This window comes from Musa acuminata, chromosome BXJ2-4 (assembly GCF_036884655.1).
Source record: "Musa acuminata AAA Group cultivar baxijiao chromosome BXJ2-4, Cavendish_Baxijiao_AAA, whole genome shotgun sequence".
In the NCBI taxonomy this organism is placed as follows: Eukaryota; Viridiplantae; Streptophyta; class Magnoliopsida; order Zingiberales; family Musaceae; genus Musa; species Musa acuminata.
In genome coordinates, this window is record NC_088341.1 from 46,598,270 (window position 1) to 46,625,758 (window position 27,489).

At 40.7% G+C, this 27,489-nt stretch overlaps 3 protein-coding genes across 5 annotated transcripts in view; all 3 read right to left on the reverse strand.

The window, feature by feature from the left end:
- Positions 1-916: 916 nt before the first annotated feature.
- On the reverse strand, positions 917-4,316 carry LOC103982229 (uncharacterized). The gene is made up of 4 exons (XM_009399092.3): positions 4,158-4,316; positions 3,967-4,050; positions 3,423-3,827; positions 917-3,266 (listed from the first exon to the last, which is right to left on the reverse strand). The coding sequence occupies exons 2-4, from the start codon at positions 3,987-3,989 to the stop codon at positions 3,146-3,148; spliced, it is 549 nt and encodes a 182-aa protein (XP_009397367.2). The 5' UTR covers positions 3,990-4,050; positions 4,158-4,316; the 3' UTR covers positions 917-3,145.
- A 2,232-nt stretch (positions 4,317-6,548) lies between these two features.
- Positions 6,549-8,579, reverse strand: LOC135611300 (pentatricopeptide repeat-containing protein At1g79080, chloroplastic-like). The gene has a single exon (XM_065106935.1). It carries the CDS (start codon positions 8,562-8,564, stop codon positions 6,801-6,803), a length of 1,764 nt encoding a protein of 587 aa, XP_064963007.1. The 5' UTR covers positions 8,565-8,579; the 3' UTR covers positions 6,549-6,800.
- Positions 8,580-9,208: 629 nt separating this feature from the next.
- The window catches only part of LOC103975072 (phospholipid-transporting ATPase 2-like), a 43,670-nt gene continuing 25,389 nt past the window's right edge, over positions 9,209-27,489 (reverse strand). For all 3 annotated transcript variants that reach the window (XM_065106937.1, XM_065106936.1, XM_065106938.1), the window contains 8 exons: positions 25,232-25,363; positions 22,463-22,616; positions 19,751-19,868; positions 19,431-19,604; positions 19,214-19,265; positions 10,116-10,243; positions 9,873-10,023; positions 9,209-9,791 (listed from right to left, as the gene is read on the reverse strand). In XM_065106937.1, the coding sequence (XP_064963009.1) occupies positions 9,450-9,791; positions 9,873-10,023; positions 10,116-10,243; positions 19,214-19,265; positions 19,431-19,604; positions 19,751-19,868; positions 22,463-22,616; positions 25,232-25,363 (1,251 nt within the window). In that variant the 3' untranslated portion in view covers positions 9,209-9,449. The remainder of the gene's footprint in view (positions 9,792-9,872; positions 10,024-10,115; positions 10,244-19,213; positions 19,266-19,430; positions 19,605-19,750; positions 19,869-22,462; positions 22,617-25,231; positions 25,364-27,489) is intronic.

Sequence of the window (27,489 nt, forward strand, 5' to 3'; positions counted from 1 at the left end):
AATTCAAAAAGACAGAGAAATGTAGCATCCATAAAGGCTCCAAGGATACGTCGAAGGAATAAGTAGGGGACAATATCATAGACAAAGTAATAGATAGGGTATTCGATATAATGCTCATATATGTTTATATCTTTCGATTTTGTTCATACTTTATATAGTGTGTAGAGGGTTTGCAATATATTTGACGGATCTATTTTGGTTGACTTTTGTAGTTGTTTCAGGCTTGTAAATATAAGTTATTTGCAGTTATTGTGCAGAGGTAAAACTGCTTAGAAACAAGCTCCGTAGAGTTGAGCGAAGTGTCAGCCAACACAGCACTCAAGAGCAACCCGGGTGACACGTGGCTGGATAAGCCTTTGAGGTAGTGTCTAGGGTTGGTTCACTATCTTATTTTGTAATAATATTATATGGGCACTTATGGAGACTTTTGACTGTGACGGATTACCTTGGACTCTTTGTTATGCGATCGTTTAGAGCTTTGCAAAGCCTATATTTATAGTTTGCATTGCTTATCAAGTGTTTGCTGAAATGACTTTTTACGGGATCTCGAGTTAAAAACACTTCCTCTATATTCTCTTTTGTAGATTATTAAAAACCATAAGAGGTTTCATCCTTTACATTTGCATAACAAACGAGTACAAATCCCATATCATTCGATACGCGATCATATAATGGAATTACTCGGTATAAGATGATCCACAAATTGATCCGGATCGATATATACCATCGGTACCGAATGGTATACACTAGTATAGCAAATCTTATTATAAACTACGAAAAGGTTTTGATGAAAATGGTAGCTGTTCCATTCTTTTCAAGACTAGCAGCAAGGTGGTGATGAAAGAGATTATCTATATCAAATCACTTCTTGCGTAAGTAGAAAATAGATGACAACGCAACATTTACAAGAATGACACACTAAAAAATAAACCGATATTTTTTTTTTATGGATTACTGTACTAAGCAACAAAGGCAGAAAAGTTTGATCAAACATCATAACCCTCACTGGTTCCATGTGGCATAATCAACCACAAGATGGTCTTAAAGAAACAGATGGAACACTAGCACACACAAAAATTATTCCTTTCTCTTACCAGTATTTTTATTCTCATAAGAGATACTCTAAGAACAGTGATATTAGTGCTAGTTTCTCTGTTGTGTTCTTGAAGAGCATGCATCATGGGTTCTCGAGGAAACGTAATAGATCATAAATATCAGAACAAGGCCGAGTGTGCCCAAAGTCAGCACGCCCCATAAACCTGTGACAAGTGAGCTGATCAAGTTTGCTGCGAGTAGAGCATGACCATCCCAATTTCCAATGACAAGCAATTGCCGCCTGATGCTGATGAAGAAGAGTAAGAGCCCAAATGGAGCTCCAAAGCCAAACGAAAGGAAAGCTTTCCACCATCGGCGGCAGCGTACTTCCTCTGTGTTGAGCTGCATATGCATCAGAACAAGCCCACCACTGCACACTGATACTATGGTAATTGTATGGACAAGAAGTACAGGGACGGACTCCAGAAGTGAGTTCTGATGCCAGCTGCTTTCTAAGATGTCTATCATCACCTCAACATCACAGATTAGGGACAAAACATATCCAGCTCCAACAATGAGAAATGATGATCCACTGATGATATCAGTAGTTATGTTTGCAAGAATCGGCAGAAGAATGAGCTCTGCATATCTACCCAAGTATCCTCCCAAGAATATATGATCGGCATAAGAATGCAGCTTGAGATAATAAAGGATATGGTTGCATCATTCACCTTGATTATGAGAGTGTCAACCTTTACGAGGTTACAGCAACTTGAAGTGTGATCAAAGAGGATGCCTGGATCCAGTCTCTGGAAAACATGCAGCTGGGCTTCAAAGTTTTTATTAGTAGAGTTCCAACGCAACCTGCAATCAGGGCTAGAAGAGCATAGAGAAATGATGTCACTGATTTGGTGGCTCTTCCATGCTTTGGTGACTTGAGCCCCAAGTGTAGAGGAAGCAACACCAGCACATACATATAGATGTGCATGATATTTTGAACACCATAACCAACCATTGCAAATAGTTGTGTTGAGCTGAATGGTCCTCCAAACTCATCATCTGTCACAAGCTCCCAGCATAGTATAATGACCTTCAGGTGTCTCTTAGGATCATTTTGAGCTTCACCAGTCACTTTTGACTAATAGACGCTTGACAATATGAAAGATGAAACAAAGAAAAATCACAAAGAGGGTTGTGATGATCAATAGAGAGATCCATCCTCCATCTTAGCAGCACTCTGGATGTAAGGAGATAAGAGGAGAAAACACGAAGCTTCCCTTTATAAGATATGAGTCGCTTCTAACTTGTTTTAGACATCCAGGAAATATTAGCACCCCCTTCTGATCATATATACATATATATATGTAGAACCAAACAAAGGTCACTGTTCTAGTAAGGGTAGTATAAAGATCAATGGGCCACATACATCATGTTTAATAAGTGGTAGCACCAAGTCACCTTGCTTTTGGTACCTACTGCTCATCCCTTGTGCCCTGTTCTCTAGTGATCCATGGAGATTTAGTTCTTATTTTACTTTGTCTACCCACAAAAACCTACTATTAAATCTTGAATACATGATCATGTGGATGGTATTGCCCTTAGCAAACCAAACCCAATCAATTTGTGATAGAATTTGATTTTGGTAAACATATTCCTGGTATAATATTTTTAACATTCACCTACTAAATCTGATTTACTTTGCGCTGCCACCTTTATTAAATACTATAGTAAATACTTTTCCATACCTCTCAATTAAAAACATTAGTAAAAGCTGATCGATTTCTCTGTCTTAAAAATAATAATATCCTAACTTAATCTACAAACTAATGTAGCATACTGATAACAAGAATAATGTGCAGAAACTATATATGCAACAGACCTATGAATGCGTAGTGTAAATCATCGATGAAAAGGGAATTTATCTAATGATAAAATATAATTGCAACAAAATAAATCTATCAAATTATACGCATAAAGATGACAATAACTTAGATGATGCTTCATAAAATGCTAAGAACCAGTACTGAAACTACAAAATATTCAAGGTAGATACTTTATTAAATAAACTAACAGTGTGAAGAAAACAGACCCAATAACAGATAAAAGGTTTCTACATGAATTCATAACTAGCTCTTCTTAATATGGTCTCGTGCACTGTCAAAATAAATTTCCGCATGAGACCTGGATTCTTCACCGATAGTGGCGGATTGTAAATATCCAACTTTGGGCATCTGCATTCAACCAAAATGATGAAAAACATTACTAAACTAAATCATACAAAAAGCTAGCACAATATACCTCTTGAGAATATTAACCAACCTACACCAGCACTCTGGCACATTGTAAACTTAGACAAGAAATTGATGATGAGTACACAATGTGCTTACTCTTTGAGAATATAGACCAAGTCGTTAATTGGGATGCGTTGACTAGGAGGGTGTATAAGCAAAATGGCTAATTTGCAGCTGCGGCGAATGAGGAAGTTTAGAAAACCCCTGAATTGATATTTATCTAATCGATATTCATGCTTGAATTTCTCAGTAAATTCGCTCCCTGGCCGTGGATCAATTGTTCTGAAATCGAGGATCTTCCAACAACTAGGATCCAGTGAAGCTTCGTACCAAGACTTGCACACAAAAGGAACACCCAGTGTCAAGTCATGGAGGCTCAACTTTTGGAAGATATCCACCAAGCAGTTAGTAGGCAAGTTCTCCCATTGTCTGTCATTGATCGCTTGCTCGCTCATTGCCGTCCCTTCATCTGCAACACTCTTCCCTTTGTGAATCTTTCCCCTGTACACAGAGTAATGGTTTGGATCAAAGGCACAAAGAAACCAAACGAGGAAGTTGATCATTGAGGACTTGTATCAAACCAGTCAAGATCATGAAACCCAAGCACCAACTAGGAACGGATCGGGAGGCACGATCCTACCTTTTAGGGCTTCCGACGTCCATGAGGGCAAACTCCTAATCGACGGCGAGAAAGAGAGACCGGCAACGGCGAAATCATTCACAACTACAGGCAACCAAGAAAGGAACGCATGAAGTCGTGAAAACAGAACCAAAGATTTCGACTCGATCCGCAATAAGAAGAAGAAGAAGAAGAGGGATGACAAGAATTACCGGTCGGAGAGCACTCAAATCGCCTCGAATTGACGACGGGAAGAGACGAGCGAAGAAAAAGATGCTGCGTTTTTGCGCAACGGTGAGAACGAGGAGATCAACGTCGCGTCTGTTACGATCCTTATGACGGCCGTATTTCTCGACGACATTTAGGAATGGATTTATCTATCATTGTAACGGTGTCTGTTTGTAACGACAAGCAGTGATGACTGCTGTGGAGAAAACAACACTGTTCAAAGCACATGTCATCAACCATATACTTTCCATTTATCATCTTTTTTAAAAATGAGTTTATTCAATATTAATCATATCATAGTTTGAAATATTATTTTTCTTACAATATCAAGATCATTAATTTTTATAAAGATATTAATATTTGTTATAACCCTGATAAGCCATCATATATATATATATATATATATATATATATATATATATATATATATATATATATATATATATATATATATATATACAACTCGATTCCAAAATAAGTCAAATCAGATGCCTGGTGAAGCTGCAAGAAAAGAACAGATAAGAGAATACATGAGGTGGCTTTGTTTAATCTGATAAGGAAAAGATATCAAATAATGGGAGTTTATTCCAATGGGGAGCTCAACTTTTGGCTGTGCTAAAAAAAGCCTTGTTGATCTCTTTGGGGGATCACAATTACTACTACTATGGTGATATTAATAGCAACAGCTTGTCAATATTTGGTAAGTTCAAGAAAGGGACAAGCACAAGGTCAGAAGAACAAAGCACCAACCAGCTCCGAGGCAGTAGTACCTTGCCAAAATGGTTGTGTACAGAGTGTAGCTTTGCTAAGCTTCATCCATTGCTTCATTTTCCTCCATTTGGTGAGTTACAGAGGGAGGACATGCACAAGACAAGAAGAACAAAACACCAAACAGCTCTAGGGCAGTAACTTGTCTACATGGTTATGTAGAGAGAGAGAGAGAGAGAGAGAGAGAGAGAGAGAGTCTAATTTGGGTAAGATGGAGCCATTCCTCTCTTCCCTCCATTTGATCAGTTAGAGAAAGGGGCCATGCAGCAGAACTTCAGGAGAACAAAACACCAAACAGCTCTATGTTAGTCATGCAAAGTCTTGTCGTCTTGAACATTTCTATACCTGCAAGGGATTAGGTGAAGTTAGTCGATGAAGCTTTAGCTGCTTGTTTGAGTCTACACTGTAAATTGCAGTTTCCACATGTTAAGTTTTGCAGCAAGTGCTATGTCAGCTTTGGCAGTTGATGTGTTCACTTCGATGCAGAAAACCAGATGATCAATGGATTTGAAAAACAATATATTTCACAGACATGACTTCTTGGATCTTCTTGTAAATATCATGTAATATAACTTTGACAGCATATCATGCAAGCACAGGTTATCAAGTAAAGAACACCAAAATAATGCGTTGTTACACCTTAATTCATAAATATTGTTCGACAACAAGCACATAAAAACTTGAACAGACGATAGTTTCAGATTTGACACATCTGAGGACTTTATAAATGATAGATAATTCATAAAAGCATCAAAGTGAATAATAAGATCATCATGTCCTTTCTGTAACATCAAGAGAGAGCTATTACTTCCAGTTTGCAGAATACTGGGAGCAATTTCATTTGGTTCTATCGACTTCTAAAAGATGTAACCTTCGGCTTGTAGTTAAAATCCATGTTTCATTCGTGCTCAATAAAAGACCATCTTTCATCAAATTGCAGTTTATGCTTACTGTCACAAAGGAAGGAACACGGAACAGAACTCTACCCATTGCTTTGTGGACACTTCACTTCCAAAGGGCTTTGGACCAAGAGAGATGCCAGTCATCTACCAAGTAACCATTAATCATATTTGAAATTTGAGAAAATAGCAAAATGAAAATACTAATACACAAGATTGTCCAACATATTTGACAGCTTCTCCTGGCACCTAAGGCTTAGAAAGCATATCTCAACAATCATGGGGCCATAGTCTAAATTAACCTCAACTGCACAAACAGTGACTTGGTTGTATCCTTACATGCCATTGATATTATAACATTACATGCATGGATGAAATTGGCTGCAAATGAAGACTGACATGACTTGAAATGAGTACCTGCCAATCCATACTTCTCAGGAAACAACATCTGATGCTGCCAGCATAACTCTTCCCATTGGGTTTTAAGAAGCAATGCAGCACCAACGGTTGATGCCTAGGAGGAGAACTAGAACTAACATGAGGCTGGAGACAATACAGAGATTATGCCCCACATGCCATATAATATACTGAAAGCTTTGGATTTGAGGATCCTAAAAGCAATAAGCAGCCAGAATAATGAAAATCCATGACTAACTAGTTAGTTTGGTGATTCTTCCAGCGAAAATTTTGAATAGATGGCTCAGCATGTGCAACAAAAGTTTCCTTCAGAATGAATGATCAGCATAGAAGTAGAAAGCCAGGAACTAAAGCGTAGCTAATAGTAGAGAGATTTTGGTACAATCACACTCATCATGATAATGGCACTCAGATTGTGATTGACGTCAAGATATATGTGCTTGATAACAGAAGATTCACATAAGTTCAGGTTCCAAAACCTAGCAACACATCCTTTACCAAGAGCTGGTCAACTGCTTAAACTGCAACCACATGTACCAAAAATTAGTCCAAGTCATATTGCATAGTGATCCTCTCCATGGTATTTTGGCTCACAATGTTTCTAGAGTACAACTCTTTCAACACCTCTGCAGCCAAATCTGCTTCATCCTCATGAGCAAGTCCTTCAACCAGGATAGTGTATGTTGTTTCATTAGGCGCATAACCTTTCTCGATCATTGATTCATATATATCAAATGACAGATCTGTCCGCTGACCCTTGCACAATCCAAGAATAAGTGAGTTGTAGTTGTCTATATCAGGCTTATTACCATTTTCCTCCATCACTTCGAAGAGCTCAATGGCTTCATCCAGCATGCCCTCGATGCAAAGACCTCTGATCAAGGAGGAATTGGTGTATGAATCAGGAGTAAATCCATGTTTTGTCGTCTCATGCAGTAACTGGAAAGCAGCAAAGGTGTTCCCTTTCTTACACAAGAATGATATCACATTTCGGTAGAAGTCATTCATGGAAGCATTCTGCTTATTGCCCAAGCTTTGCAATATGGAGAATGCATCTTCCACCTTCCCTTCTTCACAGAGCACCGCGATTGCATTGTAAGTGCCTTCATTAGGAGTACAATGCCTATGCATCATGTCCAGGCATTCGAGAACCATGTTCAGTTTTCCCTCCTTGCAGAACCGAGCAATTATGGGGTTATAGCTCGCGGCTACGGGCTTAAACCCATTCCTTGCCATCTCCTCCAAGATGTCAACTGCTTGTTCCGTCCGACCATGATAAGCGAGTGAACCGATCAAGATATTGTATGTTATGATGCTAGGGTCGCAATTCTTCTCGCCCATCTCAGACAAGAGCTCCTCTGCCTCCTCCCACCGCCCTTGGTAACACAGACTCCTTAAAAGAATATTGTAGCTGACGACATTTGGTCGAAAACCCTTGGATGGCAACCCCCTGAAGAACTGCATTGCGTCCTCCAACCGACCTTCCTTGCAGAATCCAGTAAGAAGAACATTGTAACTGACGAGATTAGGCCTCCCGCCTTTGGCGATGATCTCATCCAGTAGCCTCACCGCCTCATCCGCCCCTCTCTCTTTGTAGGCTGCTTCGAGCAAGAAAGAGTAAGTGAACACATTGGGGATGAGCCCCTTGTGCATCAGTCTCTCCAAAAGCTGCAAGCTCTGCTGCAGATTGCCGTGGATGCAGAGGCCCCTGACCAGGGAATTGTAGACGATGGTGGTGGGGGGGCACCCATGCTCCTCCATTTTATCAACCAACTGCATCGCGTAGCCGACGTTGCCCCTCTTGCACAGCTGATTCACGAGGAAGGTGTAGGTGGAGGGTTCGGGGGTGGTTCCAGAGCTGGCCATCAGCTCCATGACGCGAATGGCCTTCCGGATCTTGTTGGACTTACAGAGATCGTAGACGAGTTGAGTGGCCTGGGCGGCGTCGGGCCTGTGCCCCTTCCCCACCATGTGCTCCAGGTGAAGGAAGGCGTCGTGGAGCCGGACCTCCTTGATTCTCGATTCGTTCTTGCCGTTCCTCCAGCTGGGGAGGGACAAGGAGGCGGCGTCCTTAGGGGGGAGGGCGACGGGGGGCGAGGCCAAGACCCTGGAGAAGCCATTGTTGAGGGAGAGAGAAGGGAGGTTTGGGAGATGGGAGAGGAAGCGTGGCTTACATCTGGTGACGGTGGCGTCCGGGGGTTTGGAGCTCGGGTGGGCGGAGATGGAGTGAAGAAGGGCTGTCATGGCACAAGGAGGATCTTTGAGAAAGAAGAGAACCGACGAAGGCCGCAACCCTTTTTCACCCATCTCATCCAGAGGGTCTCCTGACCAACCAATTCATCATCATCATCATCATCATCATCATCACCATCATCAAACGGTCATCAGAGTGAACGGGGGGGGGGGGGGGGTGGGGTGGGGTGGGTTTAATTAATTACTAATTAATTAGTCGGTAGGCATCGTCTCCCGTATATCCATCCAGCATCGATCCCTTAAGCACGATATAAGATTAATTACTAACCAGTGTCACTGTTTCTGAGAACATATAAGTCACTCGAGCCCAACATCTAGAGTAGGTGAACTGCAGTACCAACAACACAATTAGCTCAAACAACTATGCAAATTGTGGCAAAACGACATTCGTTTCCATCCGTGGAGATATACTATGCCAAAACGGCATATATATGCTTTGTTAATGCGCCCTCCCCATTCCATCATGCAATTTGACGTTTGAGGAATCGTCGAGTGATAACAAAAATCAGCTCATGTTGGATCCCACTTCTCGTCTCACGATCATCAACCTCTGCTGTGACCTTAAAACACCTAAAAACTCCGTTGCTGATTTCCCTTTTGCCTCGAGCCAACCCCTGTAACTGAAGGAATCACGTAAAGCTTCACTGATGCACCATTTCTTTTACATCTGAAAGGCAAAACAATTTAAAAACAGGTACTTTAGGTAACTTATGGAATATGCATTTTATTTTGGCATGTCCTTCAGCATTGAGTTTCTCAACGAGCATAAAACACTTATGTTAGGCCTAAGCATTCTTGATTCTGTATCCGGTAGGTACATTTTGACAACAGTCCAAAAATTCCATATCGAACTTTCTATAGGAAATTCCTTCTTTCAAGTTCTTTTCACAGCAGAAATTTCACATTTCTTTGTGTACTGAAAAAATGACAAAAAAAAAATCAATTATCTTTGCAATTTCTTGAGTAAGATGAGGACAGCCTGGATTGCGCTGGTTGTAAGAAATCAAATGTTGCAGGTCCTATGGACCTTCTGGTAGATGTTGGAGGGTCAGATGCTGATAGCAGGGGCTCATAAACACTGTTCCTGAATTTACTCTGGGATGTCGACAATGAAGCAACATCCTTCTCTAGGGACTTGAGCTGGGACTCAAGGCCCCCCATTGAGAAGATGGGTCCACGAGATCGCTCCGCCTGCTGAAGTATATTAATGGCACTTGATCTGTATGTATATCTGAAGTACTTGAGGGCTAGCACTGGACCCATTCCTACTGCAACAATAAGCTGGAACAAAGAGGTTCTTAGAAAAAGAAAATAAAATGGTAACGATAATTTATAACCATATGTGAACGACATGATACTCACAACCACAGTTATCCAGTACGACGGCTGTCTACAGAGGCGAAACATGATGGTGTACATTCCTGCTGATGGTATGGTACTGACTACAGAGTTGATGAAATAGAAAGCCGCAAAATTACCCCAGATAGCAAGGTGTTGCAAGGTTGTGAAGGAACTGGAAGATTTAGCAAGTTATGTTTTAGAGGAATGAACTTTCTCGACAATAAAAAAACTACCTTTTCAAATGACACAGTTACCAATGCTTACTTCATCTCAATTGTCACGACAAAGGCCTGCAACCAAATACATCCAGAGAGTGCGACCATTGACAGCTCTTCCATCTCACTTTTCTCATCAGCATATGCGTGCACAGTTATTAAGAAAACAACTAATGCCTGAAATCATGAAAAAAGGCAAAATCTTGACCATGAGTAGTGTTAAGAGCAAATTACAATAATTTTGTTGATAATTGTAAACTATACAGGTAATTCAGAGAACAACAGGAACAGATGACCCTTAGTGACATCTAGCCTGTAACAGTGGACGGACATGCATAACCAGAACTCAGAAGAGTAAACCAGCATCTAATATCTCAATCAAAGAAATGAGTTCAGTCTGATCAGAGGGGGACTACTTCAAGGTATTAAGGCATGTTGAAACAGTCAGTAGAGGGCAAGCCATGATGATTGGTAGTCCTGGTGGAACTCGGTTATCTGACGGGGAGATGGATACATGGGCATCGAAAGAAAAGAAGTGAACTCATGGTGGAGTATCATGTACCACAAGGCAGATCTTTTGAACATGCACCGAACCATTTTTCTTGCAGGGAAAGCAAGTTGTTGGCTGAGAAAGGTGACTAAGGCATCAAGAAATGTGGGAACATGCTTTGAGGACTAGCAAAACATGGTAGAAGGATGTCAGAGGTCCTCTTGGAGCCTCTATCTGAAGTCTTTTTATTGACTAGGCACAAGGTAAGAGAAAATGGATGATGGTTGACTGATGGACGACATACACAACATGTTGTTAGGACTCTAGCTAGAAGAGTCCTAATTGAGAGGGACATTCATGTAAAACCTACCTAAGCCGATCCCTATTAACGAGGTGAAGAGGCCAGCTAGGGTTAGAAGATTGTTTCTTAGAGATGAATTAGGAGTTGTAAAGAAATAGGAGTCTTGATTAGAAGTCCTATTAGGAGTTGGTTAGAAGAAGGAGTCTTGAGTAGGAGTCCTATTAGGAGTTAGGGTTTAGAAACCCTATAAATAGCCATGTATTCCTCCTCTTTTCATAAGCAATAGATGAATCTTTTCTGCAGCCTTTGAGCAGCAACTTGGAGGGAGGAACCCCTATAGAGTTCCAAGGAGGCCGATCCCCTAAAGAGATCGACCCCAAGTTTAGAATCTTGGAGGGAGGAACCCCTATAGAGTTCCAAGGAGGTCGATCCCCTAAAGAGATCAACCCCAAGTTTAGAATCTGCAAGGGTTCTAACACCTGGTATCAGAGCAGCGTTCTTGGCATCTCGCTGCCCTTCCACAGTCATCCATCAACCCTCCACAACCGCCCAAAGCAATTCCCACAATTGCTTAAGAGATCGTTGTCAAATTCCACCGTCATCTCCACCACCACGGATCATTCTTTGATCTCCCCGTGAATTGCAACAGGTTCTGGTTTTCTACCTTACTGTTGCTGCAATTTAGTTATCCTTATTTGAAAATCCAAAAAAAAATTATTCCTATATTACTGCATAAACTTTTCGACATAAAGTTTCATCTCTACGACGAAAGATACATTGCAGAATTCCAACCGTATAGCACTGTCTGTTTGATCTTGCTACTGTGTTTTTTCGATCCAAATCTCTACGAAATTTTTATGACATCTTTGACATTTCCTAATAGCAGATTCCCTTTGGTTTCATAAAAAAATTCTCAATATAAACCACTGATCTTTTACGTCCAATCTGCTATACTTAAAAATCTGTGCTGCAGAAAATTTCAGCCGCATATTGTTGCCTTAACCCATCTATTTGCAATCTTTTTTGAATGAAATTTCTTATACACTTCATAGATCATCTTGGCTTCCATCTAAGATTGATCTATAAAGAAATTCATCTCTAAAAACGATTTTGTGTTGCTGCAAATTTTCGTCGTAACCTGCTGAAATTTCTCGACGAGAATTCTGCAATCGCAACTTGCACCAATTTCCTTGCTGTTATACTGCCGAGATTTTCTTGATTAAATTAGATATCCTTGCTGTCATATAAATTGTGATTTTGCTATCAATTCCCTCCTCAATTCTCTCACGTTTTTTGTGGAAATTACGTCGAGAAACCGTTGTTTCTTCGACGACAATTCTACTCTTACAAGACAGCACATACTTGCTGCAACTTCCACTGATTTCTATCAAACCTTTGCTACCATCTACCACAGATCCAAAACTTTTATCTACAGCCCTAAAACTCTACCAAACCACACCCTCAACCTGCACCCAAAATAGCCACAAAACAAGCCTAAACCGTAGCCTACATCCACCAATCTACCAACCCTTTCGACCATCACCTCTCTCAACCAATACATGCCTTTAACCCGACAACAAAAGAGAGATCTTGATATCACAGATTTGACGGCATATACTATGGTATCTAAGGAGGTATTCAATGCTAAATTCGAAGCCTTCGAGGCGCGAATGGAGGATAAGATTCAGATGCTCTTTACCGAACTCAGATCGGGCCGACCACTAAGCCCGAAGAAATCACATCAAGGAGAGAGCTTTGCCCAATCGCACCAAGCCCAAAGATATGACTTCCAAGAGAGGGGAAGCTCTATGATCAACCTCAACTATCCATGCATGAGAGTGGACTTCCCTAGATGGGAAGAAGGAGACCCGATTGGTTGGATCTCGCGCGCGGAGCGATATTTTCGGTACCATAAAATCGCAGATGCATCTATGGTGAAAATTGCAGCTATATATCTTGAAGGGGATGCTATACAGTGGTTTGACTGGTTTGAACATACTTATGGAGTCCTTTCATGGCAACAATTCAAAGAAGGACTGCTGATACGCTTCAAACCAACCGATTACGAGAATATTGACGAACAACTAGCAAAGATCCGACAAACCTCCACCATTCAGGAGTACCAAACCAGGTTTGAAAGGTTATCTAATCAAACTCGTGATTGGTCTCAAAAACAGCTATTGAGGACCTTCATTGAGAGCTTGAAGTCGGAGATCCGAGGAGAAGTTAAAGCGCGACAACTATATACACTTATGGCAGCCATCTCTTTCGCACGACATCAAGAGGAGCAATTGAACTATGAAGCTCGGAGGACTAGGGTCACTCCTCAACCAGCAATATTGAAGCCCTCAACCCCCCCTACAATCGACCAAGTCCCTACACCAAAGAGGTTAACAAGAGAAGAGCTTCAGGAGCGATATGCGAAGGGGTTATGTTGGCATTGTGACGACCCGTGGAGCCGTGAGCATCGCTGTAGTAAAGGGAGATTTCTTATGATTGAACCAATAGAAGAAGAGGTCATTGAACATCCAGAAGAGAGCCTTGAACATGAAGAAGAAGATGCAGAAGAAGATCCACAATCAATCGAAGTTACGGTACATGCACTAGCCGACCACTCAAACCCGCAAACGATGAAAGTTGGAGGCCTTCTCAAACAACAACCGATCACTGTTCTCATCGACACGGGCAGTACTAATAACTTTCTAAACAGTAAGGTTGCTGTCCAGATAGCTTTACCTATTGAGAATTGCAGCAGGGTTGACGTTAAGATCGCCGATGGATGGATTTTGAAGTATGATCGTAGGCGCCCGTAAGAGAAACTATTGCTGCATAACCAAGAGATAATTGCAGATTTCTTCCTTCTCCCTCTTAACAATCATGAGGCCATGCTCAGAATTAAATGGTTGACGACATTAGGTGATATTTCCTGGAATTTTATGAAACTAATTATGAGATTTTACAGTATGGAGAAACAGGTGACATTGCACAGGAAACGTGGGGGCGACATAACAACGATTTGCACACAACAATGGAGAAGGTTTTGCATAAAGCATACAGCGGCTTTTTGGCACAACTTGAGCAGCAAACTAAGGGAGAGCCAATAGAATTTGAAGATCCAAACCTACTTCCTTTGCTTGCTAAATTTTCAGATATATTTGACGAACCACACAACCTATCTCTTACCCGTCGGCATGATCATTATATAACGATTCTTTCAGGCAAACCTCCAGCAAATACTCGGCGATATCAGTATCTACATCTCCAAAAGGATGAAATAGAAAGGATTGTAAAAGAGATGCTTGAAACAGGGGTGATTCGGCCAAGTTGTAGCCCCTATTCCTCACCAGTGCTACTTGTACGCAAGAAGGACGGAACTTGGCGGATGTGCATCGACTACCGAGCTTTAAATGGCATCACCATCAAGGACAAGTACCCAATACCAGTGGTGGATGAACTTCTTGATGAATTAAAAGGAGCTCGAGTCTTCACAAAGTTGGACCTCCGATCCGGTTACCACCAAATTCGGCATTTACGGATTGTTCTGACGATCCTTCGGGAGAATACTCTTTTTATAAAGCAACCAAAGTGCAGCTTTCTCCAGCAAAAAGTAGAGTACCTTGGGCATATAATATCAGAAGAAGGAATGGCGGTAGACCCAGCAAAAATTGAGGCAATGCAAGGCTGGCCGAAACCTACAAACGTGAAATTACTACAGGGATTCCTTGGACTAACGGGCTACTATCGAAAATTTGTTAAGGACTATGGGAAGATCAATGCACCACTCACTTCTTTACTGAAAAAAGATGCTTTCCAATGGTTAGACAGAGCTTCCGCTGCCTTCGACAAACTTAAGGCAGCCATGACGATGACGCCGGTGCTAACATTACCAGATTTCAACCGACCCTTTATTATTGAGGCCGACGCATCTGGAGTCGGAATTGGAGCCATTCTCATGCAAGATGGTCGACCACTCGCATACACTAGTAAGGTATTATCTCCCTCCCATCAAAACAAGTTAACATATGATAAGGAGATGCTCGCCATTGTGCGCGCAGCAACGAGGTGGAAACCCTACTTGATTGGTCGACGATTTCAAATTAAAACCGACCATAAAAGCCTCAAGTACTTTTTGGAGCGAAAGATATCATCCCCTGAGCAGCAAAAATGGGTAACAAAACTTCTTGGATTTGATTATGAAATAATTTACAAAAAGGGGAAAGAGAATGTTCTTGCAGATGCGCTTTCGCAGCTACCCGAGCAAGCTGAAGTTTCAGCCATTTCACTTCCGACCAACGACTTGTGGATATTAAGATGGAATGGCAGGAAGATTAAGAGAATAGTAAGATTATAAAAAAATTGGAGGAAGCACCAAGCTCCGTGGCTTATTACAAGTGGGACTCAAAAGAATTACACTATAAGGGACGCATTGTGCTTATGATAAATTCTACTTGCATCTTCACGAGCAGATTTTGGACAAAGTTATTCCATATGCAGGGTACTAAATTGAAAAGGAGTATGGCATATCACCCACAAATCAACGGCCAGACAAAAGTGGTAAATAGGTGCTTAGAGACGTACCTCTGGTGTTTCGCTAGCGACCGACCAAAAGAGTGGGCAAAATGGCTACCCTGGGCCAAATGGTGGTATAATACTACATATCATTCATCTACAAAATGTGCCCCTCATGAAGCATTATATGGTCGATCAGCCCCTGTGATTCCAAAGTATGTAATTGGCTCAGCCAAGGTAGATCAGGTTGACCAAGAATTGATTGATAGAGACAAACTCTTACAACTGTTAAAAGATAATCTCTCTACCGCTCAAGCCAGAATAAAGCAGCAAGCCGACACACGACGAAGTGAAAGAGAATTTTCAGTAAGAGATTGGGTTTATCTTCGCCTACAACCATACAAGCAACTCTCTATCAACACTCGAGCCTCCATGAAGCTATCCCCATGTTTTTATGGGCCCTATCAGATCACAGAGCGTATTGGAGCCGTGGCGTACAGACATAAATTACCTGAGGATGCCAAAATTCACCCTGTCTTCCACGTATCATGCTTAAAGCCCAAGTTGGGAGAACACGAGTCATCCCAGATCCAACTGCCCAACACAACTGAGGATGGAGTTATTCAAGCCCAACCACAAGCCATCCTCGATCGTAGGATCGTGATACGTCGCCGACATCCCTCTACTGAAGTACTAGTGCATTGGAATAATCTACCACTTGAAGACGCCACATGGGAACCATATGAGGAGCTGAAGACTCGGTTCCCTGAATTCATGGAATCTCAACCTTGAGGACAAGGCTGATTTAAAGAGGGCGGGTCTGTTAGGACTCTAGCTAGAAGAGTCCTAATTGAGAGGGACATTCATGTAAAACCTACCTAAGCCGACCCCTATTAACGAGGTGAAGAGGCCGGCTAGGGTTAGGAGATTGTTTGAGATGAATTAGGAGTTGTAAAGAAATAGGAGTCTTGATTAGAAGTCCTATTAGGAGTTGGTTAGAAGAAGGAGTCTTGAGTAGGAGTCCTATTAGGAGTTAGGATTTAGAAACCCTATAAATAGCCATGTATTCCTCCTCTTTTCATAAGCAATAGATGAATCTTTTCTGCAACCTTTGAGCAGCAACTTGGAGGGAGGAACCCCTATAGAGTTCCAAGGAGGCCGATCCCCTAAAGAGATCAACCCCAAGTTTAGAATCTTGGAGGGAGGAACCCCTATAGAGTTCCAAGGAGGCCGATCCCCTAAAGAGATCAACCCCAAGTTTAGAATCTGCAAGGGTTCTAACACATGTGGTGTGGCACTACCTACACTGCTAAAAGGAGACGACAGCTAGATCAGTGAAGAAACACGGACAATACCATATACCGAAGCCCCATTTAGTCCTGTGCCACCCGGGGGGTTCCAGGGTGCTGAGATGGCTGACGTTTTGCGTGCAGCTACGGCTTGCAGAAAACAAGTCGTGGCACGCGAAAACGGAGCCATTTTGGGGCAGTTCGGCCCGGCGCGGTGAGCGGTTGCACTGTAGCGCTGTAACCTGTTCGAACATGCATTTTTACAAGAAAAAACACAAAACCAAGGCAAAACAGACGGTCATGTCTCTGTACAAGCATGCAAAAGCGACGAACGGTTCATTAAACGAAGTTGTTGCGGGTGCGCGACAACCGTTCGTGATAAAACGATAGTCTGAACGACACAACATAACAAAGATAAGGATGGGAGAGTTCGAGATGTGTCTCAATGTCATAGGTTATAGCTTGGCAGATCTCTACATAGGTGAAGGACGTCTAGTGAAAGTAGAGGCCATGCAAGTGGGTGTGCACACCAAAATGGATCAACTAGATATAGATGGAGACATCTTGCTGATGACATGAAATGAGTTCATACAATATTTGAAGGATATGATGACTCAAATTATGTAGTGGGAATGCTCGTAGCCATCCTCAAAGATCGAAGGTGCCTAAGCCACATTGGTATGATGGAAGCTAAGGACTTGAAGCTAGACAACTATCTCATCAACATGGAACAATACTACAAAGCAACCCCCAAAATTGAAAGAGATGTCAAAGGTGTCAAAAAAAATTATTTACCAAAGTGCAGACACAAGCTACGGTGCCAAACCCACTTGGAGGAAAGGAATGTCAAGCCTAATTCATGCCCAAGAATATTGAGCTCATGGCATAGTGAAAGTTGAGGCAACATCACCATAGCTTAACAATTCAAGAGCATGGGAAAAGGTTTCTACATGCATAAAAATGACAACCTCTATTGAATCCTAAACGCTCTGGGAGACAAAGGCAAATCACAAGCTAATATACATGGACATCAAACTCAGTGAGAATACAACCTTTTGTAATGGTGGATACAAAGGGCCACAGTACATAAATTCAGAACAGCTCAGGATGCAAAGCAACTTCGGTTGGACTTTGTTAGGAGCCAGAGTCACATGATGATGATTAATTTGGTGGCAGATTCTATCTTAGAATTGCCATAGGAAGTCAACGTTGGAACTTGAAGCAAATGAAAACTTTATGGCGATTCCCTTGAAGATTTCTGAGCCATCCTTAGGGTGAAGATTTCAAATGTGGCAAGAGGGATGTCAATATCATTCCTTGATTCCCTCTTTTTGATATGAAATGAATCTCCATTCATGGTGCCAGCTTCAAAGGGAGCTGACACAATGAATCTCAAGGAGGCAGATAAAGATAGGATAAAATGATGATTCTTGAATCAATAAAGTTTGTAGGCCTTAGCTCAGGCCAAGAATTTATCACAGAGAAGTTAGCTCTTAAATGTCTCAATTTGCCAATCAAGATGCAAAAGCACTTTCCACAAAAAACATGGTATGGATACAGAGTTTAAACTGGAGACAGGTCCCAAATCCCTGACCAAAACTCCATACTGGACATCATTTCTAGGCCTCTAGACAGATAAGCTATTGAATGTTTACAATTCCAGAACTCAAAGTTGCTCGTGGGTGCCCTGATGCTTTCAGAGGAGAAGATTGATACTGAATGTCACTAAGGAAGCAAGCTAGAGAGCAGAATTAGCAGGGGCCAACAACATAATGGAGAATGACATACATTCAAGTTGCAGTCCGATTAAAGGGGGACTACTCCAAAATATACAAGTGATGTTGAAGCAACTAATCATACAAGGCAAGGCACAATGATCACAATTATGGTGGGACTCAGTTACCAACAATAAGTTGGATACATAAGTGCAAAGAAAATGTGCAAACTCATGAGGTTACTAAACTGTTGCACTCATAGGGAGAGCAAGTTTATCAAGAAAGGGGATCGATGCAACAAAGAATGTAGGGACATGCTTCAAGTACCAGTAAAATAAGGTAGAAAGCCAAATGTCAGAAGGGCTCTTGGAGCCTTTGGCTATATCTCAAATCTGTCAAGGTTGGAGAGATTTAAATGATGGATGACCCAAGGACGAAGTATGCAACAAGTGGTGTTCGCCCCGTTACCACACAAATGTGGCAACAACTAGACTGATGAAGAAATAATTGAAGTCACTTATCGTATATTTTTGGATGGAAAATGAATATTGGTAGAAGAACATAAAAACATGATTTACATGTAATAAAAATATTATCTACGAAAACTATTAGCAATCAGGATTCACAAATTATAAAATACGCAGAGATAGATAAATAAATATAAACACAATTTTCAAATAAAATGTGTCGTTCATCAGCTTGGAAGAAGCCAGCAACTTCAAAGTTCACTTTTGCAATTGTTCCGAAACTATGGAAAGAAACTTAAATAACTACAATCTTGGTTTAACTGCAAGCTATAAGATATGACAGACAAGAACCTGACAAACTAAGCATTTCACTTACATGATATAATGAACGACCAAACCATCCAGCAAATGTGCTCGGGTTTAAGAGCCTATATATATACAAGAAACATTACAATAATTAATTGATAACAACAAAAAGCTATAACTCATACAAGAAGTTTAAACTTTCTGATGTTGAAATTTCTGATGCAGTTGCATGAAGGATAAAACAAAACTATATTTAGCTCAGCTGAACCTGAACAAGTTCTGATTACCTTCCAGCTTGACAATATAATAAAATCTGTGGGTTCTGCATCACTGTTTTCTCACTAAGGTCCTTGTCTAGGACAACTGTTAAAACAGGTATACTAGTGTAGAAGACGTTATAAGCCATCAAACTAATGGAATTAAATAAGCTGGTTCCAGAAACACCTGAAAAGAAAGAAAAACTGCACCATACCCGTATTAGCATTAATGGTGCAAAAGCTTCAATAACAACTTTCTAAAAGTTAGTGAAGATGATTAATGTTGATCTGAACTACTGATATTAAATGACAGAAACAAACAAAGACAGGAAATAAAAACAGGAACTTACAATATCTGTATAAAACATATCAGCAATGACTTGTAAAAGGAGTATTGTGAGAGAAAAGCTGTTCGGTTGTAAGAATAGCGCCCATGAACAAGAATCAACCTTTTAAGGAACCGGAATTCTGATAAACCATGCCAACAGTTAATTAATGAATAAAACTCATTCTCTTCCAATGATGATGTAATAATAATATGTAATGGCAAATACAAACTTTTTGCATAGATCAGAATCACAATATCACTATATCATCTAACAAATGAGAAAAAAAATTTCAATACATTAGAAGGAAGAAATAACTCTTGCATATGCCTGGCAATAAAGTTTCTGATCAACTCAATATTCAGAATGTCTGTAAAAGCAAAGCTAATGCTATGATGTGAAGAGATATGCAACATGGACAGACAACTGAACCAGCTGCTCAACTGAGTCTAGGTATGATCAAAACTCAACTAGAAACAGCTTAACTACCTGACATCCATCCTTAAACTCCCAACATGCCATCATCTTGTAGGTGGTGATGTATCAAAGTTGTGTAGTCAAGTGTGACTCATCAAATGTCAACCTTTGATGTTACCTACATGGTAGAAGCTCCCAATCAAGCCAAATCCATCATCCAACCAACCCTTATTCTACATTTCCGAATTGCTCTACCCCAAGTTTGCTGTTAAGAAGTACTTCCCACTTTTATCTCTATTACCATCTTCAGAAAAACCTAGACTAAATTTAAATGTATTAGCTTTTATCTTCTTCAGGATCATATTTCTGATTTGCTTAAGCATTGTAAATATGTTTTCACAGAATCAAAAGCTATGCAGTAAAAAGATACTAAGCCCATGTAAGAACTGGTTCTTTCTTTGTACAGTTCATGGATATTCTAATGGAATGACAATTTTCTTGTTCTCTTCAATTTTGAAGGGTGCTGAATGACAATGGTCTAAACTATTCCAAAAGCAAGGCCAAGTGTTCATTACCTTTGATCCAAACTTCTTAGTGCAATACCTAGATCATGATATCCCTTATTGTTGTAATATTTTGATGAAGTGCCTTAGATTATGAACTTGTGGTCTTTGAGATCACCAAAGCATGTTTATCCCAAGGTCTGTCATACCGAATCATACCGCCCGGTACGGGCGGTACGTACAGGTCCGATAGGCTACCGGTATGCGGACCACCTGCTACCGGGCGGTACGTTAAAAAAAACCCCGTATCGGATGATATGGGGTAATATCGGGTGGTAACGGTCGAAATTTCGACCGTTACCGCCCGGCAAAACTCGGTAACGGTCAATTTTGACCGTTACCGCACCGCACTGTAGCAGTGCTACAGTGCTCCAACGGTCAATTTGATAGTTGGAACCCTTTCTCATTCTATTTAAGCCATTCTTCTCTCCCCTATTTAAGCCAAAGGGGAAGACAGTAGCATCAGTTGCATTGTTGGAAAGAATCGAGTCGGACGACGAAACACCTTCACAATCACAGTCTCTTTCTCGCTCGGTCCAGAGACATGACAACAACACGGACAGCAGTGCCTCGACAGATGATGACGATGATGTCGGGCAGTCGTTGGTCTCGTCTACAGAACTTGAGGGTGGTGAATGGACCGAGGAGCAATATTTTACACATGTCACTCAAGATTCAGATTATGGAACTCGACAAGGTACTGGTCAAGTTTATGCGCGGAAGGGGAAGGGGAAGGCAGTGGATGAATATGAACAAATGCGACAGAGCATACATAATATAGACATAGAAAAAGGCTCATCGTATTCACAGCCATCGTATTATGGAGAATCATACGGGCAACAACAGTATGGTGATAGTTGGTCATCCTTCTCTGAGCAACAGTATAATATAGAACAGCAGATCAGTAGCGAAAGTAGAAGCTCTAACATTCACCAATATATGCCTCAAGAGTTGCCTTGGACAAATATGATTCATGACGATCAGTCTACAATCAGCACCACATTGATGCATCAATGGCATACGGTGTATCAATACACTATGTCATGGGATCAATTTCATGATTAGGTTCAACAAACGTATTATATTGATATGCAGATGTATTGGATCGAGGACCCCGATCCACCACACGTAGAGGCACGTCGTTCATTTTGGTGGTAGAATCAAGTAATCAACAATCAGGTATATCTACATATGTGATTATTTAATTCATTTGAATTTTAGAGTTTATATTGTAACAAAATAGTCTAACAATTCAATTGATTTTTCTGTAGATATTTCAATCTATAACGGGCTGAAATACGAACCTCAAACAAGACTACCTCAAAGCCCGAAAAAGATATGTGATACTATTCTTACCTAATTTACATTGATTTTGCTAAACTTATACTATTACTATATTTATTTGTAACTTGAAAACTCTATCCTAACTTTTTTTTTTAATTTTCAGGTATTTTCAGAGGGTTAAATCTGTGAAAGAGCGGTACACCTGGGTGTACCGCTCGATACACCGTATCGCACCATACCGAGACCAGGTTAAAACGCTGGTACGGTACGGTAATACGAACCTTGGTTTATCCTATCACCAATCTTAGCAAATCATCTAATCCTGGAAACAAAAATCCTACAATTTTAAGCATGACTTACTAAAAATCAAACCCAATAGTTTGTCCTTTCTCTTCTGAAAGTTGATCTAAGGCTACACCAACTCTTCAGCAAATTACCAAAATACCTAAAGAGAGTCAAACCAGCTACTCACTTCCGATGCTATAGTCAGCTGCCCTTGCAGCTTGCAAGCCTTCCCGTCCACTAATCCCAACACCAATATCAGCCTGCTGTATCATCCTGACATCATTTCCACCATCGCCAATTGCCAAAGTTCGGTAATCACATGACTTTAGAAGCTCGACAAGCTACAAAAAAAACACAAATGTTTACTTTACATTATAAATTGGCAATCAATAAAACAGTAAGTCACTTGTACATCACAGACACTAAAGTAAACCACTATTGCATAAAATCCAAGCATGACAATTTCGACCACTGTGAACAGACGTATCCACTTTTTTATAGTTTCTTCAAAGAAACTCCAACATAATCTGAAAACATTCATCTTGCAGACTGAGCCCCTAACTATGCCCTGAATTAGCTTAAAACCGAACCAGAAATTAATTGCAAACCAATGACAGGTTTTTAGCAAAACATCATCTACATCTCTGTAGCTTTCAGAATAAACTTAATATATCTTGAGTTTCTTTAAAATAATGAATAGAATGGAGTCAAGTTTTTATGACTGGAATACAGCAGCTAGATAACAACCTGAATATCTAGAAGCTACATTGATGTGATAATAGATATGCACAACAAAGTTGTCACTACTGTTAAGCTTGTCGTCCTCCAAGTTCCCTAAATGAATCCAATTTGTCATTTTCACCTTGGCTACGAATGAACTTACTAGTCATATTTGGAATATCCTTGGTGTATGCTATTAAGTTGATTGATGAGAATTTAAATGGAATAACTCTATGCTTGAGAAATAGTGATAGATGCCAGAAACTAAAATTTTTAGGCTGAGAAGAACTAGAACAGAATACACAATGTATCACTTTAGTCATGCCAACAGAAAAACCACAGGTATAAAAATATGCAGCCAAGTTCCTAAAGTTAAAAGCTTTATATATCTTGTATTTATTATTGGGCAGGAGGAGATTAATGACATTGTTCATCACATTGGAAATGGGATAGACAAAGTGAAGTGGGACAGTAATTTTATCTGATTATCACATGCACCTTAGATTAAAAACATATATATCATAATTGCATAGTTGGTCATGCTTAAGAGTCAATCTTATGCAACTAAAGAAAAAACAAAAATAAGTTAGTGTTGTTGAGATTAGGATGTTGAAATGGAAATGGTATGAACTTATCAATGGATAACTGTCAATTAGGATCAGTGATGTAAGGAAATGTAGACGGAGATCCAAGAAAACTTTATCAAAAATTAATAAGATATTTGACTGCTATTGTTTTGACTAGTGATACCCCAAACAAAGCTGAATCGAGGAAGAAGATCCATCTAACCAATCCCAAATTTTTTGAACATTATGAACTGTTGTTGTTCTTGTTATTGGTGTATTGGATCTAGACATTTAATCAAACTAGACTTGACTCTTCTTGAAATCCTGCTGTTGTACCATACACGGTTCGCAATACCGTACCGTACCGGTATTTCGACCTGGGCTCGGTTCCGGTACACCCAGGTGTACCGAGCGATACACTCAGCTACAGTGCACTGCTACAGTCGGACCGGTATCAGGCGTTCCGCGTACCGTTGGCCTATCGGACCGATACATACCGCCCATACCGGGCGGTACGATTCGGTATGACAGACCATGGTACCATGCTAGTGTATCAGAAAACAGCAGAATCATCGAAGATATAGCAAGGAAAATAAGCAACAAAGTAACTGAAAAAAAGGGCCAAAGAGATGACAAAATGTAAGAGAAGTAAAAGAATATATGATGCTGATAATTAGATCAATCAGAAAAACTTGTGCATCAGTTCATTATAAAAGGGGATAGTAACTGTTAGATTTATAAGATGATAATGGTTCTATTCTGGACAGTCAATTCTGTATCAGTTTACATAGGTATAGTAAGCCAAATATGATGAATTCTGCTTCGTTAAAATTTTCCAATGAAAGAAATTATACAAATCCATTAGACACCCATACCGAGATACATATTATACAATTATAGTGCACATCAATGATACCGAATTATGATTCCTGTCAATGAACTATTCAAGGGAACTCCAAGACTTCCAAGTCTAGAGGGCCTCATGAACTTTTGGATCTAAAACCATCATCATCAATTTCACATGCCAAATATGACATAGTTAAAAACATAACTATTTTTCTAGTAGAATTGCATTCTGATCCACAGTACTATTGCACCTTAGATCATTGTGAGACACCTAAGCATATCAATGAAATTGGGGGGTTAAATTTCATCAATAGTGTTCAATTTTATAGATGAAAATAAACAAAGAGTATAAAATCCATGTTACGCACACCTATAAAAGCAATTCAAGAAGTTCTCAAAACACCATTCATGAAGCTGTCTGAACATAATAGTGAAATTTTCAGTGCTTTAGTTGAATTAATTTGGATTCTCCATATTTTCAGCTTCCATATATTACTAAATGTTCAGATTTGCAGTTAGCTAGTCGTTCAGCTTGTATTGCATAACAACAACAAAATGTTCCTACCTTTCATGCCTTTGTCTAACAACCATAGGAAAGAACTATTAATACTGATTTACAAAACAATTTTATCAGAAACACATGTTTCAAAAATAATGCAGAACCATTAAATCAGATAATGCAACTCTTCTTAAAAACAAAAGTGCAATCAAAACTATATCAATCATAGCAGGATGAATACATATATGACAATGATTCAGCAATATTGGTAAATAGCAACCGATGAACAATGGAATCGCCTGTCAGTAATACTAGAAAAAATTACCTGAGCCTTTTGGGAAGGTGTCACACGACAGCAGATCGCAGTTCTCGAGAGGATTGCCAACTCGGTGAACACAGCTCTATATTGTTTCAAAATTATTTCAAGGGCCCAACCATCCACAACAAATGCCAAATCCTATTTTAAGTTAGGAAGTAAATTAGATAACATTTTCTATAATAAAAAATTCAAATATTAAATGAACACACTGCATTTTACATTATCAGTTCATTGGAAACTGAAACAAATAAAAATGACACCAACATCAAGATTATAATTATTGAGGTTCTAATCTATAAATATAAACTGGATCTGCAAACAAAGCAGATCTTTGCAATACAAGAGGACTTACAACAAAAACCGTATTATCACGGACAAAGCTGTAAACATGGTGTCTGATGTAATGCTCATGTATGTCTGTATCTTTCAATTTTGTTCGTACACGCTTTGCGCAACATGTAAAGGGTTTGTAGTAGGCTTGGCAGCCTCAGTTTGGTTGGCTTTTATGGTCGTTTCAGGCTTGTAAACGCAGGTTGTGTGTAGTCGTCATACAGAGGCAAAACTGCCTAGAAACAAACCATCCAGGCAACTATTTTGGGGGTTTTCTAGCTCCATAGAGTGGTGCTGAGTGTCAACCAATACAACACATAGGAGCTACCAGGGTAGCACATGACTGGAAGGGCCTTTGGGATATTGTCATGTGGGCACTAGCAGAGACTTTGATCTATGACGGATCGTCTTGAACCTTTTGTCGTGCGATCGTTTAGAGCTTGCGAAGTCCAAGTTTATAATTTGCACAGCTTATAAAGTGTTTGCTGAAATGGCTACTTATGGATCCTAAGTTAAACGTATTTTCTAACCCGTCTTTTTTTTTGTAGATCCTTAAAAGAACATAAGAGGTTTCCGGGAGGCCAACCCTTTGCGTACGAACACGCAAAGGTGTTGCATGACTTAGGCAAAACTAGCTCAGTCCATGACAGATGGCATTAGAGCGAGACAAGCACACTTAGAAACACTTGACATGCAAGCATCGAGGACCTAGCGAGGCTACGTTGAGGCCAACCAACACGTGCAACCGTTTTGTCACGACCTTAGCTGGAATTGCCTAAGGCGTGAGGCACCCTTGCGGCCAAAGACGCGAACTTAGCTTGCGTTGCCTAAGTCGCGAGTCTCCCTTGTGGCAAAGACGCGAACTTAGCTTGCGTTGCCTAAGTCACGCTTCGCCCTTGCGATCTTGCTCCGCAAGGATCAGCCCACTTTGTAACCTCTCGCAGGTCCCTAAGGACCTGTAAAAGAGAAAGAAGTTAGTTCGAAAGAACGAGCAACGGACAAGTCCCGAAGTCTCGCGAAAAGGGAAGCTTTACAAGCAATTCGACGAACACCCTGTGTGCACAAGAGAAAAGAGGGAGAGGGAGAAAAACAAGGCTTTCAAGGATGAACGAACAGCTGCAAGCCCACAAACAGCCGCTCACCTGGTCCCGGGCGCAAAGACAAGTTCCCGTAAAGGTCACATGCGAACTTGCGAAAGAGATCTCAACGCCCGGTATATAACCGAAGCCCCATCCAGCCATGTGCCACCCGGGGGTTCCTGGGGTCTGAGATGGCTGACGTTTTGGTGAGCGGAGGCAGTTCTCCGCTCACCTCCCGCGGCACGCGAAAACGAAGCTGTTTTGGGCTGTTTTGGGACTGTTTTGCGCGGTTCGGTGAGCAGTCGCTTTGCAACGCTGCAGCTTGTTCGAACTTACATATTTACCAGTAAAATGACCCAAAACTAAGAGAAAACATGCTGTCAAGCAGCTGTACATGCAGGTGTGAGCGACGAACGGTTCGTTGAACGGAGTTATTGCGGGTGCGCGACAACCGTTCGTGACAGTTTGGGGAAAACAAGTGTTAAGGTGTAGGGAAAAGAGTCGCTCAGAGGAGTGGGCATCTGAGATTAGCTTTCAAAGGAATGACCAACCCTTTGTGCAAGAGGCACCACGAAGACAAGCAAGCTGGGAAGAACGCATAGCGCACAAAGGTTGGGTGACTGAGTTTGAGCTACGGCTCGACGTTGGCAACCAAACTTGACGGTGCTCAAAGGCAAGCGGGGTGCTTGGCAAAGGATGAGATCGTGCAATATGAGATGAGTTGCTCAACGAGTGAAAGAGTTATGCAAAGTTCACAGAGGTGAGGGGAATTGCTAACTCGAAGAATTCGGTACTCATGCAATGGCTTGTATGCGGACGATGAATTATCTGCGACCATCCCAAGGTGACCGAAAC

Excerpts from the sequence above, each read along its gene's own strand:
- LOC103982229 (XM_009399092.3), bottom strand. The coding sequence starts at position 3,989 with ATGGACGTCGGAAGCCCTAAAAG. Across the intron at positions 3,828-3,966 it reads GACGTCGGAAGCCCTAAAAG|GGGAAAGATTCACAAAGGGA; the intron begins GTAGGATCGTGC and ends CTCTGTGTACAG. Across the intron at positions 3,267-3,422 it reads TTGGTCTATATTCTCAAAGA|ATGCCCAAAGTTGGATATTT; the intron begins GTAAGCACATTG and ends GGTTGAATGCAG.
- LOC135611300 (XM_065106935.1), bottom strand. The coding sequence starts at position 8,564 with ATGGGTGAAAAAGGGTTGCGGCCTTCGTCGGTTCTCTTCTTTCTCAAA.